Source organism: Talpa europaea (assembly GCF_964194135.1).
Source record: "Talpa europaea genome assembly, chromosome: 1".
Lineage (NCBI taxonomy): Eukaryota > Metazoa > Chordata > Mammalia > Eulipotyphla > Talpidae > Talpa > Talpa europaea.
Genome location: NC_140073.1, coordinates 75,738,254 through 75,752,865, shown reverse-complemented (window position 1 = coordinate 75,752,865; position 14,612 = coordinate 75,738,254). Strand labels below are relative to the sequence as shown.

Sequence of the window (14,612 nt, the reverse complement as noted above, 5' to 3'; positions counted from 1 at the left end):
TATGCATACAAGAGCTGGGGTACAGGCCAGAAATGCAGGGGGTGAGAGGATTCATCAGAGACAGGGTAGGGAACAGAACAGGCAGATTGACTGAAGTACGCTGCTGAGGCGGGAGGCAGTGGGCAAGTCAGGAGAGGTCTGCTGCACCATGTGGGTTGCTCTCTGGCTGGCCGGGGATCAAACTCATGCTGCAGAGGCTGCGGATTGCTTCACAGTGTGGTGCTTAACCCCTTGCACCACCAGGGAGGCCCTAAACCTGAACATCTAAATTTTCCTTTTATGGTAGGAATAATTATGTTTTAAAGAAACTTCCTTATGGTTATTAGAATATAGACTTGTGATTGAAGATTTTTTTCTTTTAAAAATTTATTTATTTTTATACAAAAACCCTAGTACAGGCCAGATACGTGGGAGTGTGAGAGGATTCACCGGAGACAGAGTGGGGAACAGAACAGGAGAACTGACAAAATACACTGCTGAGGGGAGCAGGAGGTGAGACAGGAGTCTGCTGGGCCATGTGGGATTCTCGCCAGCCAGCTGGGATGAATCCGTGCTGCCGAGGCTGCGGACAACTTCACAGTGTGGTGCTCAACCACTTGTGCCATCAGGGAGGCCCAATTTTTTTTTTTTTAATAAGACACCCACACTCAATCTACAGATATGCTTTCAACATCTCAATGATTTTTACCCCTGTATCTTCCTTCAAATGTTACCACTTTTAGAAACTCTTTTAACGTGGAGGAATTGTATTATTTGTGATGTCTGTGCCAGATGAACATAATATTATAAACACAAAATTTAGTATCCTTCATTTCCCTTTTAGAGAAAATTTCATCTATTTGTTAGGCTTTTCCCTCTTTATTTTGCCAAGTGAAATGATATATAATCCTAGAATATTTTCTGCTTATTATTTCCAGTGTTTTTTCCCTTTTGTGCTTGAATGATTGAAAAAATACATTTGTTTTAGGTTTGATTGAAAAAATACATTTGTGCATTGTGGACATCATTTCTCTTATAAACTTAACTGTTCTCTGATGGGAGCAATTTACTGCAAATAAATACAACAGAAATACTAATTTCCATATTCAGATTCAACATGTCTCTAGACAATTGCAACAGTGAATCATCTAGAATTGGGCACAAGTATTTTTGACTGATGCACTCTTCCACTGGAGGTCTGATTTACAAAATCAGCTCTACGTGTGGTATATTAAATATTAGGACTTGTACCTCCATACTGCTCCTGGGAATATCATATCTCATCTTTGATTCTGTTGTACCTCCAGAGAATCCAAATGATCAAGTTGCAAGCTCCTTACATCTTCCATTTTTCAGGCTGCTGCTCTGTGGGCCTGTCGGGTGCAGTGGATTGCTTTCAGGTGCCAACTGGTAGGATGCCATTGAAAAGCAAAGCCAATTAAGACCTCTTCCACAGCGATAGAAATTATTGTGCTGGGGATTATTGAAGAAGTAACTTGAAAAGCAGAGAATGCTTTGAAATCTAAGCCCTATATAAATGAAGCTAAAAATAATTGTAGTCAACTTAATCTTTAACAAGTAGCTACATTTAGAAAGTTTGCTATTAATGAATATTTAATTGATGACTCTGTTTATGTATTATGACCTATCAGATCTCCATTTACATCACTTTATTAACTGGACAGTTATTTTCTAAATATCTATTAAGAGAACCAGAGATTGTTAACTTTTAAATTTGATTAAGATGTAATTCTTACTTTAAGGAGGGATATGATGTCTCTTTGTACATGGCTATAAACGTTACCATCATTAACATCATCACCATCATTATTGCCATCATAGCTGTTATTCATCCATTCACTGATTTACTCATTCTTTAAATTGTCTGTCACACACCTAGATTGTACCCAAAAACTGTTCCAAACTCTAGGAATATATAGCAGAGACTAACAGATGAAGTCAGTTTCTGACATGAGACTTCCATTCTGGAGAGTAGAGACAGATGAAATGAACACTTTATATATTTCATTGTTTGATATATGATTAAATTTAACATGAGATATAATGCACCCCCATTGTTATATGGAAAATAAGACTGGATGAGGGAAAAGAATTAAATAAGAAATTCTATTTAGAGTGGGTGGTCAAATGAGGCTTCCCAGAGAAGTATTTGATATAAGACTTGAATAAATGTGAAAGAATGACCTGTGGCAGAATAATGAGGAAGAATATTCTAATCAATTCACTTACTGTGAACTTTCTTACAGTACATTGAAGTAGGAATTTTGTTTAAATATCTTGTTTTAATGTCTGAAACATTTAATAATAGTTATCTTTATTAATTTAGTTTATATTAAAAAAATGAGGCTCAGCAAAATGACAATAAAACATGTTTCAACCAAATAGTTATTAGGTAGCAGAGTTGGATTTAATCACATTGGTCCAATGTATTTTAGTCAAGTTGTTCAGAGGAAGGAAAATCGCATCTGGTTTGCATAATTAGGGAAAATTACCAAGAGAACAGACTGTTGAGCAGGATGTCAAATGATTGACAGTGTCTATAATTGGATGCATTTGAAGTATTGAATGGAAAAGAATTAGGAATGGAATGGTGACGTGAAGGATGAAGTATCTGAGGCACACATGAGAGACTGTGGTCAGCAGTATGGGGTACAGCGTTCTTTCTCACAAGGAGAACAAACTGGTTCAAGAAGCTGGAACTTGGATATAAAACAATTGTTATCCTAGACTCACATTTGCAATCAATTCTTTAGATAACAGTAGGTACATTAAAGGACTGTGTGAAATAAAGTAATATGTAATATCACACTTTAAAGTGTTATTGCAGTAACAGAATGTAAGGTGAATGGAAAGAGGAGAGTTATAGTAAGAGTTCATTGAGTCCACAGATCTTAAACAAGGACTGGAAGTTGTCTTAGGCATTGGTGAGTCCTTTTAGAGGAACCACACTTTTTACATGCATGCTTTACGAAAAGCAAAATATTTGCAACTCAACCAGGTTTTACCATTATTAAAATTGTGAATTTTTTCCCGTCGTCCATAACTGGGAAATTATAAATTTATTTGAAATCAGTATAAAAATCAGAATAGTTTTTATATAACTATGTTTTTTTGAGATAACAGTTATTAAGTCTAACCAGGTGGAGTCCAGTTCATTCCTTGATTCATTCATTTATTGATTGATTCATACATTTACCTGAGAAATATTTAGTTTTAGAAAAGAATATTATGTTGGTTAAAAGTGTGGTTTCTAAAGACATACTTTATAGTCTGGGACATGAAATCTCCAATTAATTATCAATAAGTTGATTTATTAATCTCTATTCCATTTTTCTCACCTGCGAATTTGTGAAAATATTAGTAATATCACCTGATTTTATGATTAAAAGATATTATGTATGTAAATCACTCAGTATACAACAAACACATAGCAAGAGATCTAAGTTATTATTAGTGTGTAAGACAGTGTCTAGTTGACGTTACATAATTACATAATATTCAAATACTGAAAAGCACATTCTGAAATCATTTCTCTATAATTTGCATTGAATTTGAGTGATGAGTAAAGATCAAAATCAGTTTATTTAAAATTATAAATTACTCTTGATTTTTTACTGGACTGAGACTTCAGTTATACTTGCTAAATCCCATTTGTTTAACTTTGCTTACGCTGTGAACCAATGATATCTGACTCATCTCCCTTCCATTTAATGAATATGAAAGTATTTATTATCTTGACCCAGGCACCCACTTCCTATTTATTGCTGCCCCTTCTTTCATTCTCTTAGTTTTTGTGATGAGTATTTTACAACTTTGTGATCATTGTAGGCTTTGATTAATAGAATTGAGCTCTCTAGCCTATCATTCTGCATTTAGTAAAAGGCGAAAGATTTATACGATCTGAAGAGAAACCAGAGTATTCATTCTGCATTTAGAGTAGTTCTGGAGTAGGGCATTAATGTAGAGATAACTGATCATCAGCTATACAGATTGTGACAAGGGAACACGCCTAGAAATCCACAGTAACCTTGCATTCTAGAACAAGATTTATGATCTTAAAACAGCTATTGCTTGTCTTGATGTTGTTAATCTAATGTAATAACATTATAATGTTTGGGGCTTAGTGTCTTGGTTTATGTGGAAAATGTGAAGGGAAATTTTAACCAAATACAAGAGGAATAGAGTTGTTGGATGTGTGCATTAGTCAGCCCAAAAACAGTGTTGTGAAACAAGTCATTTAAAAAAGAATTTACTCCCGTTAAATTTGGTACATTAGTGAAAGACAAATGTAAAGTGATTGATCTGGGGAAGAGAGAAATACCTCCTATACATGGCTTCTGCTTGCCCTTGCAAAGGACCTATTTCCTTAAATATGAAGTGTTTATGGCATAGTTGAATGTCAGCCTCACTATATGAAAATTTGCCTCAATGCTTTTTTCTGAGTCACAGGGACCTGTTTATAACTTTTAAAATATTTTTTCTACTTTTCTTTTTCCTCCATTGCTTATCAATTTATTTTTCTCAAGTTTTATTAATTTATCAGTCATTTACATAACTACATAATGTGGGGAATGCAATGTCTCACTTCCAGATGTGCACATCCTCCACCAAAATCTCAGTGCCTATCTCCTGTTCACTTCTTTCCCCAAACTCTTCTTCTCTCCTCCCTTATTGCCCTTACTAGTCAGTATGTTTTTGCACAGAGTATAAGACTCATTTTCATTGGTGCTCTGTCAGTTTATTTTCTTTTAATTTATATTCCACAAATAAGTGAAACTGCATGGTCACCATCTTTCACTTTCTGACTTATTTCACTTAGCATGATCACTTCAGGATCCATCCATTTTGACCCAAAAGGCACTGTTTCATCTTTTTTTTATACCTGAATAGTTTTATATTTTTTTGTATATCTTCCACAATTTCTTTCACCAGTGGTATGTTGGTGGGTATTTACCGTGACTCCATGCTGTAGCTCTTATAAATAAAGCTGCTATGAACATAGGAGTGCATAAATATTTTTGTATCAGCATTTTCATTTTCTTTGGGTAAGTATCTAGCAGTGATGCTGCTGGGTCATAATATATCTTTGCTTAAAGCAAGATAGCCCTGTGAATTTCTGGGTGATTTGTGTGCACACTGTAAACTGTGTGCCTTTAAGACTTATTACATTTGTTCCCAAATCACTTAGCTATTTTTGAATAAAAATTACTTTATTGAGAAAGGTAGAATAGAGGTTGGTGGAGGCTGTAGGAAAAAGAAATGAGAGGCTCAGTATTTTATAAACTGTATTGCAAAGAAAATCTGACATTTACTTCAAACCAATGTGGTCTGTCCTTTGCATTGCTGACTTATGCTCACACACATTTAGTCAACAGAGAACACAGATCATCTGAATCATATTTCTCAAGGAGCCTTTTCATTTAAAGCTGTACTCTATGGTGTGAGAGATGCTCAAGTTTATCCTTTTCCATCATTCTTACCTTCTTGCCAATATCATTTAGGCTACCCAGGGACAGGACATCATAAGCCATTGATATAAAAACATTCATTTAATTTAGTTACTGCATTCTGTTGATTTTCATGAATGGGGAACTGTTTAAAAAAGGACCTATTGTGTTGACATAGGTGCAATGCTCCTCAGTGAGGGGTATTTTGAATGATTTTCCCATCTCTAATCATTTTTTTTCCTCTTATCCAGTTAGAAAAATACTCTCTAGTACTTTAAGAATATTAGTATTTACATTTTTGTAGGTTCCATTGTAGCAAGAAAAAATGTAAATGAACACACTGTATTTCCATACTTGTTTTTCAGAGTTTTTTGACTATTGTTTAGTGTTTATAGTTAATGTATTTTAACACTATGAACATTTTGTACAGCAGGCATAACACTGCTGGTTTGTCTTAAGGAAATAATATTGCCCCCCCAAAGGTAGTCATTTATAATATATGCACCTTTGAATAATTAAATGAGATACCAAAGAGGAAATGGATTCTAATCAGCTTTCAAACTGTGATTGTGCCATGCACTGAATCATCTTTTCATGAATACATTTCTCTTGGAGCATGTATAATTATGAAACTTTTTTTTCTATCTCGGTAGGAACTGGGAAGTAACAGCCCTCCTCAGAGAAACTGGAAGGGAATTGCTATTGCCCTGCTGGTGATTTTAGTTGTATGCTCACTCATCACCATGTCAGTCATCCTCTTAACCCCAGGTAATCTGTCTTTATTCCTGTCTTATGATTTTATTGTGGATGATAATTTCATATTCAAATGCTTTAAGAAGGTGGCCATATGTGGTATCTTAGGACACGTTAGCATTGGTTTAAATAAAAACAAATTGCATAACCAGACATTTTGCAAATGGCACAGTAATTCTATGCCTCAAATATCATGTAAGATATTTTGAGGAAGCTGAAATGTAAAGATATATGTTGAGAATGCCAAGGAGTTCTATGGGCTTTATTGCCAATTAGAGACATGTTTGTCAGGGGATATTTCACTTTTATTATGGGTTGAAGATGTGGCAGTGGAATCTAGAAGTTCTGTATGTAGGTGACAGCCCAACTGTTTATAACTTTGGTAAGAGAGAATTTGAGTGAGCTAAGGTTCTAGATGCATCTTCATTATTTTTCCATCTCTTCCTCTGGATTTTACAATGTTTTCAGTTTTTTCCTCTTTAAGGAACCTCTCCAAATTGTCCTTGCAATGATCTTTGGACTATATTCTTTAAATTAAGGAGTGCAACATTAGTATATAAATTATCAAGACTTTATTCTTCTTTGGAGATTATTTTAGCACTGAGAAGTTTTATTATTTAGTAGATTCTAATAAGGAAGACAGAGAAAAATTGTCCACTTTTTAAAATTCCCCAAACTGTCTTCCAGGAAAAAAATTAACTTGGCATGCTATTACAACCCACCCAACTAGTTTTCTCATAGACTGGACACCTATATATGGATCAATATTAAAAAAATGGAAGAATTATTTCTGGGATATGGTTGAATTAACCCAGAAATCAACTGATAATATAAAATTTACAGCATGTTATTGAATGTTATGTATACATATGTATGTAGTTGTATGTATGTATTGAAATACATGTATACACACACACACTTCACTCCTTTACGCTTTATTATATATGAGCTCCTTAAACATTTCAAACTTACTTTCTCATGTCCAAAATGTGATTAACAGAAATTCTCTTTCATAGTCATTTAGTCAACTAATTATGGTGACTAATTATACAAACTGCAATATCAATTGCTTGTGAATTATACCATCTCTGAAAAATATTGGTTTTGCAATGTATAAATTGCCCAAAATATAGTTTGCAGTTGTTATTTAACAAATGAAGACATTGAGAACAAAATTAAGGGAGCCAGGAGGAGGGAAAGGGGAGAGAAATTTTCTTTTAAATAGAAAGAAAAGAAAATTCCCTGGTTAAAGCCAACTTATCGAGCATTCTCTTCAGGAACTCTCTCTTAACTACCTCATTTGTACATCTGCAGTACAATGTAATCTAGCAACGTGTTGGCTTTCAGTTGCTGCAGAATGCCAAGAATCTTTGTTAAACGTAGATGAGCTTATGTTCAGCATAGTGTTTCATTTCAACATAAGAATTTTAGCACAATTATTAAAAAATGAATGTCTCAGGTTTATTGCCTTCCATTGGTGACTATTAATCAGATGGAGAAAATTGATGCCATAATGCCTATGTTTCTCATAAACTTTCTTCCATTCAGTTTCTAGTACCCTTTAACTGCTGATTCACTTTCTCAGATTTTCCTTTTAGTTTCTGAAGCCACAATGATATTTTGGGAGTTTGATATAACAAAGACCTTATAAAGTGGGCCGGTTACTAAATTAAACTTCCTTTTCTTAACCCTTTCCAAGTTGCCCCATTATAAAAACAGAGGATAGTTGCCTTCATTTTGTTCTGCACATATTCATGTGTTAGAGGAAGGGCTCTGACCAAGACCTGTTTTAAATCTTGAATATATAATGTACTTGAACATGGAAAATTATTTAACCTATCCCATGCTTCACTTGTACAGATGCAATATATAATACCAACTTTACAGGGCTATTAGAGGCAACAAAGGAAATAATATAGCCCAAATTTTTAGTATAGTGTCAAGCACTGCTATTAGTCCTCTTCTTATTGCTATCATTCAGTACTTATTGACCACCAGAAACAATTCTATGAAGGGCATTTACAAGAAAAATTATAGACTCTATGGAATGTAGATTTGAGATTTTGATTTTAAATTATGACAGATGAAGAAGGAATAATTATTTAAACTGAAGTTAGTCTTTCAATGTTTTTTTCCTTTCTTTCTTTATTCATTCATGCATAGAGAATTCCAGAGTTCTTAACAATATTGTAAGTGCTATGGTAGATGCACTGTACTGCACTCCTATGCTTTATGCCTATCTCCTCCAGTCTCCTTTCCTAACTACACAAACCACACAACCACACATCTCTAACCAAAGGCTTAATTTCACATGAAACTAACTATGGCTATGAAAGTAACAATTATTAGCTGTACTTACAATTTGCTATGTATATTTCACATACCACATGTTCAGATGTCTTTTTATTTCAGTATTATTTTTGGCAGTGATGTTTTAAAATGAAAAAATAAAGGTATGCTGGAGTGGAAAAGGTATTGTTATAAGAAGCAGAACAACCATGTTCTACACTACTCTTTGTCAACTCAATGCTACCAAGAGTCTGAAAGATTCTATAAATTGATGATGTGGGTAATTGTAACGATGATGCGAGAAATATGCTTGAATTATGAGCAAATAATCCACCTTTATTACATTATCTTCTTCATGGCCTCAAGTCAAACAGCAGGACAAAATATAATGCCAGAAGATTAACAGCTTGTGGCCCCACACTTGAGTTCATAAGTCAGGGCACACTCTGAGTGTATCTATTCTTGCCTCTATCATGAGTCTGTGAAAAGCAGTTTAACCTATGCTTCTGATGACTAGAATGTGCATCAAGACCATTAGTTTGGGCTTTTCCATTGTTGTTTGTTTTTTCAATTTTTTTTTAGACACCCATGTATATTTTTTCACTCTATAGGGTTTCTCCCCTCAGAAGCATCACCATAGGTTTCCCCAACACTGAAGTGCCACAGTCCTCCACCCATGGAATACTATTCAATGATCAAAAAAACATAAACTCATGCCATTTGTGACAACATGGAAGGACCTAGAAGGAATTTTTCTAAAGGAAATAAGCCATAAAGAGAAAGATAAATACCAGATGGTTTCGAGACATTCATAAGGAGAGGGCAACAAGAAAGGAAAGTAGAGAACAGGGTGGGAGGAGAGTGCAGTGGGAAGTGTGTTGCCCTTCTTATCTCTGATCAGATTGCAAAGCTCTCATGGTTCCAAGTCTTCCTCTTCAAACTCTCAGGCTTGAGACCCCTTAGCTGTGCTAGTACAGATCCACAAAAGAAAACCTCCAAGAAACACAAGGGTAAAACAGATCATACCTCTTCCAGGTATGGACACATTTGCACATATTTGTCCAGAAATATGTCCCCACGGCCTACCTTTCTTGGTAAACCACTTATGCAAATGGAAACTTCCAACCAGGAAGGTGAATCCATTTCAGGGGAAAGTTCTGATCCTGAAATTATTCAGTAAGTTAGTGAACCTTTTAGGACAAAGAACTGATCTAAAATAATATCTCCAAAATGGGTAAGGAGTCAGAAAATCCATACTCTGTTTATAACTAGATGATCTTGGATGAATAATTTATGTCCTTTGATGTTTTGTTGAGGAAAATACATCTTTGGATCGCCAAAATGTGAAGTGATATCTTGAAGTTTATTTATAACTCTAATATCTACTATGTATATAATAACCATAATAAAAACAGTAACAATAGTGACTTTTTTAGTAACAAATATATCAGCCAATTAAAACTGGTTGACATACTAAGCCTCTTCTCCCTTGAAAATATATCCAGTGAATTTAGTGGTCTTATTTTTTGTGGGGGGTGGCATACAAAAGTTATCTAGTCTAAGAAATGATTTAGAAAGCTGTTTTGCTTAAAATAGCACCACATTTTATGGGTAAGTGCTAAGGAATTCATGCCTATAGACAGAGTAACACATGTTCATTGTAATCTTGATTTGATTGCAAATTTTATTACAGAAGTAATTTGACACAGGTGTCTTAATTTACAAAATTTTCAGCAACTTCCCTGCCTTGTGAAGAGAAATCCTAATTATTTTCAAGAGTCAGTTAACCATTCCAGTATTTCTTTAATAAAGGAACTATTTCTAAAGGAGGAAATTTTTCACTCCATTTTTTTCTGATAAAGAGAAGACTTATGTAGATACATGGGTCACTCCCTTGTATTTTTTCTTCCTGCATTGAATTTACTGATACAAAAAGGAATGGCCACATTTATTTTCTCATTATGTGGCGATAAGATAAATAATTACACTCTACAAATATATGAGTGTATATTCATGCTTAAAGTTGAAAATCAGTTTTATGTAGCAATGCATTTACTTCACAGGCTCATTTATATTTAATATGTAGAATGAGAATGAACATGGTCAGGAGACATTTCATACAGAATATAATTACCCATTTTAAACTATTTTGAGAAGAGTGATGCATATTTTATGAGTTAGAATGTATTTAGTAGAGGGCATTATTCAAACTCTTCAGTCTGGTTGCCATATTGAGGCAGTCACTTGTGTGCCCTGTGTATGTTTCACCATTTTTTCTCAACAGTGACCTGTTCCTCTTTGACAGGTATCTATAATCAGTCATAACAAAACAAGGTCATCAGGTGAATTTACTGATATGTCTGGCTATGGACAGCATTGTGTAGCCCCGATATGGTATCTTCAACATTAGCTCTCACTTTGTTAAGCAATTTTCCATTCCTGTAATACTCTCTCTAGGCGAGCATCCTGATTTGGCCTTTACAAGTCTATGAGAGTGTAAGCTTAAACCATCATTTTCATGTGTAAACCATCAAAAATATGCTTGATCTCAGTGAAATAAGAATTTAATAGGACTCATCTGTGTTTAAATGTCCTTATTTTCACTTCTAACAGTATCTCTATTAGTGATTTTATATTAGGCTTAAATGCCATGTTGGGGAAGAATGTATGCAAGTTGAGATTGCCATTGGAATGTGTGGTTAGGTGAGTACTTAATGTCAGGCACTAGCAGCAGCACTGGGTCCTGAGTTACCCTGTCTTAGCAGTGTTGTTTGGAGCCCCAGCAGTTTCTCACTACAGAGCCAGGATGAGTCCAGTTTATGTTCATCTATGGGCAATCTCTGGTGGCTTGGGCTTTAAAACCACAGAAGAAAGTTTGAGGAACTTCTATGAGCAATCGGGGTCAGACAGTGTGATAATAAGAAATCCTGCAAGCAAAAGATCAGGAGTATTTGGTTTTGTAGCTTTTCATTCATTTTGGAGGTGGATTTTGTCATGCATGATTGCAAAACCTCATTCAGTAGATAGGACAGTGGTTGAGCCAAAATGTGCTGTTATACAAAAGGAAACTGGAAAACCTGGGGCTTATATAACTGTGAAGAAGCTATGTGTTGGTGGAATTACAGAAGATAATGGAAGAATATCATCTTAGAGATTATTTTCAGGAATATGGAAAAATTGATACCATTGAGATAATTACTGATAGGCAGCCTGGAAAGAAAAGAGGCTTTGGATTTATTCCTTTTGGTGACCATGCCCTGTATGTAAGATTGCATTGCAGAAATCCCATACCATCCATGGTCATAACACAAAAATAAGAAAGACTTTGTCTAGACACGATATGTAGGAAATACAAAGGCTACAAGTAAAACAGGAGACAACTTTGGTTTAGGGTATTTTCTTGGTGGTGGTGGATATTTTCACCACGTCACAGAACTAACTTTAGAGGATGATCTGATGAATATAGATGTCATGGTGGATGTGGAGATCACTAAAATGGATAAGGGGTGGGGGCAATCTGCAGGTAGCAATATTAGGGGTGGCCCTTGTTATGGAGGAACTTGAGGAGTAAGAAGAGGTGGGGGATTCGGATATGGGAACCAGGGTTATGACAACTATGGAGGAGGAAATTATGCAAGTGGAAATTACAATGATTTTAGAAACTATAACCAGCAGTCTTCTGACTGTGGACAAATGAAGAGTGGATACTTTGGTGGCAGCAGGAACATGGGGAGGACCATATGGTGGACTAAGTAGGGATTATGAAGGGAGAACCGATATTGAGCTTCTTCCTATTTTCCATGGGCTCCACTGTATAAATAGGAGAGAATGAGAGTGCAGAGGTTACAGAACATCTTCAGATTTTCTAAATCACAATGTTAAGGAAATTTATGTCTGCATATATGAATATACAGTGATATAACAGAAGATTACAGAGCAGAGAAGATACAGAACCATTTTGAGAATGGATTGAATTATTTAATAATATTGCCTTACTGTGGTGGAAGGATTATAAATAATAATAATAATAATGTGTTTGAGATAGTGTCTTAGCTTTTTAATTATTTCTTTCTAGGCATCTTTGTTGGAATGTAGACTCATTCCTTCTTTGATAATGATAAATACTTTTTAAGATTTTCTTCAAATTTTTACAAAGCAATTAGCCTGGGTCATGGTGCAATAAAACATAAGGTGTTTTTTTTTTTCTTTTAAAAATTGTGTGTATGCAGTTAAGAAGCCATTTTACCTTTATGATTTAATACAATAATTCTAAAAGAAAAAAATACTTAATATCATTTAAGGATTTGATCTATTTGATCTATCTAAGTAAGCTCAAACAGTTCATTTCAACCAAAATACAGAAGTAAGGAAGTGGAGGGAACCAGAGAAATTTAGACAATCCTATGAAGAAAAACAAAGAAAAGCAAACAAAAGCTGGAAGTTAACATTTAGGATGGATGTCCTTCTTTGAAAAAATATCAATTTAAATATATTTCCCAAGTAGGCCTAATGTTATTTATTGGCCAAAAGATTCTAAATAAAAGGGAAAAAAAAGCAGTTTTCTAGATAAATACAGCTATATAAATATTTCTGAAAATGAATGAAAATATTTTTTCTTGCATTAATGAAGTTTTATATAGTTTTGTCTTTGAATTAAAGTCACTTCTTTAATTTTCAGTAAGGTTTTATTTCCTTATTTATTCTTATATTTTTGTATTGTACAGTCAGATAAATAATGGGCTACTTTAGATTATAATTTGCTCACTTTTAATTTAAAATTTGAATGACACAGATAACTCATTTTTGAAGGAATCTTAGCAGATAGAGTGATTAAAGTGACCTTGATATCAGATGACTTGTGTCCATACCCTTCCATTGATATGTGCCTTTCAATAGGACTTTGAGATAAAGAATTCCCTATGCCTGTCAATGTAGATCTGAGGTTTTAAAAAGAACTATGTGGGGCCTGCCTGGTGGCACAAGGGGTTAAGATGCAACCTGTGAGGCTGTCCGCAGCCACTGCAGCACAGCTTTGATTTTATCTCCACTGGGGAGCTACCCACCTGGTACAGCAGACCTCTGCTATCTTGCCCCTGCACCCCTCAGCAGTGTATTACAGTCAGTCTGCCTGTTCTGTTCCCCGTTCTGTCTCTGGTGAATCCTCTCACCTCCTACACCTCTGGCCTATACCCCAGTTCTTGTATGCATAGATAGATAAAACTTAAAAAACAAAAAAAAAAAAAACAAAAAAAACTCTGTGGTCATTTGAAATAAAATTTTAATAAGATGCATTTGTTCCTACTTATAAAAGAGATAACTTTCCAGGAAGTATATGATAAAATTAAGTACTTATTATAGTGATGACAACTGATTTTTGTTATTATGCAAAAATTAAAATGAAATTTATTCTGGTTACTATACTGTTCTACAAAATAATAGCTCCTGGTTATAGTTAGTTAAAATGTCATGTTATATTATGTTGCAAGCAATCTCTTGGCAGTTTAATTTAAAAGGTGTCATTTAATCATCTGACCTGTGTTTTAAAATGCCAAAGCAATGATTAAACGATTCCATTATGCTTTTATGAAGGAGAAATAATGTTTTACAGATTTTGTGATTTGTATTACTCATTTGTAAACATCAACATCAACAAAGATTCAAATTGTTTATTTTATTTTGTTGAATTAAAAAAGGAGATATGTTGTATTGATAGGCATAAGCTAAATTGTCTCTGCTTGTTTTTTCAAGAACAGCACAGATGAACACATTTTAATGTGATATTACCCAGGCATAAACAGGCTGCCAAAGAGAAAACAATGACAGACTTTTAACAGTTCCCCTGCAGATAACATGGGTTGCTGTTGCTTTTCTAATAGATTTATCTCTGACATTGAATGAAAAACATTTTTTCTTGCATTGATAAAGAGCTGTTACATAGTTTTGTCTTTGAATTAAAGTTGCTTCTCTATTTTTCAGTAAGATTTTATTTCCTTATTTACTCTTTTTATTGTCCAGTCAGACAATAATGGGTTAGTTTAAATTATGATTTGTTCACTTCTAAAAAGTGATGTTTATTATCTGTTGTTACATGTCAGATATTGTACTAAGTGCTTTACATGTATT

General features: G+C 34.4%; 1 protein-coding gene across 5 annotated transcripts in view; it reads left to right on the top strand.

Moving 5' to 3' along the window:
• DPP10 (dipeptidyl peptidase like 10) overlaps positions 1–14,612 on the top strand; it is a gene marked incomplete at both ends in the record, with an annotated part of 1,271,390 nt that overhangs the window by 827,031 nt on the left and 429,747 nt on the right. For all 5 annotated transcript variants that reach the window (XM_084246025.1, XM_084246024.1, XM_084246023.1 and 2 more), the window contains one exon: positions 6,101–6,215. In XM_084246025.1, the coding sequence (XP_084102151.1) occupies positions 6,101–6,215 (115 nt within the window). The remainder of the gene's footprint in view (positions 1–6,100; positions 6,216–14,612) is intronic.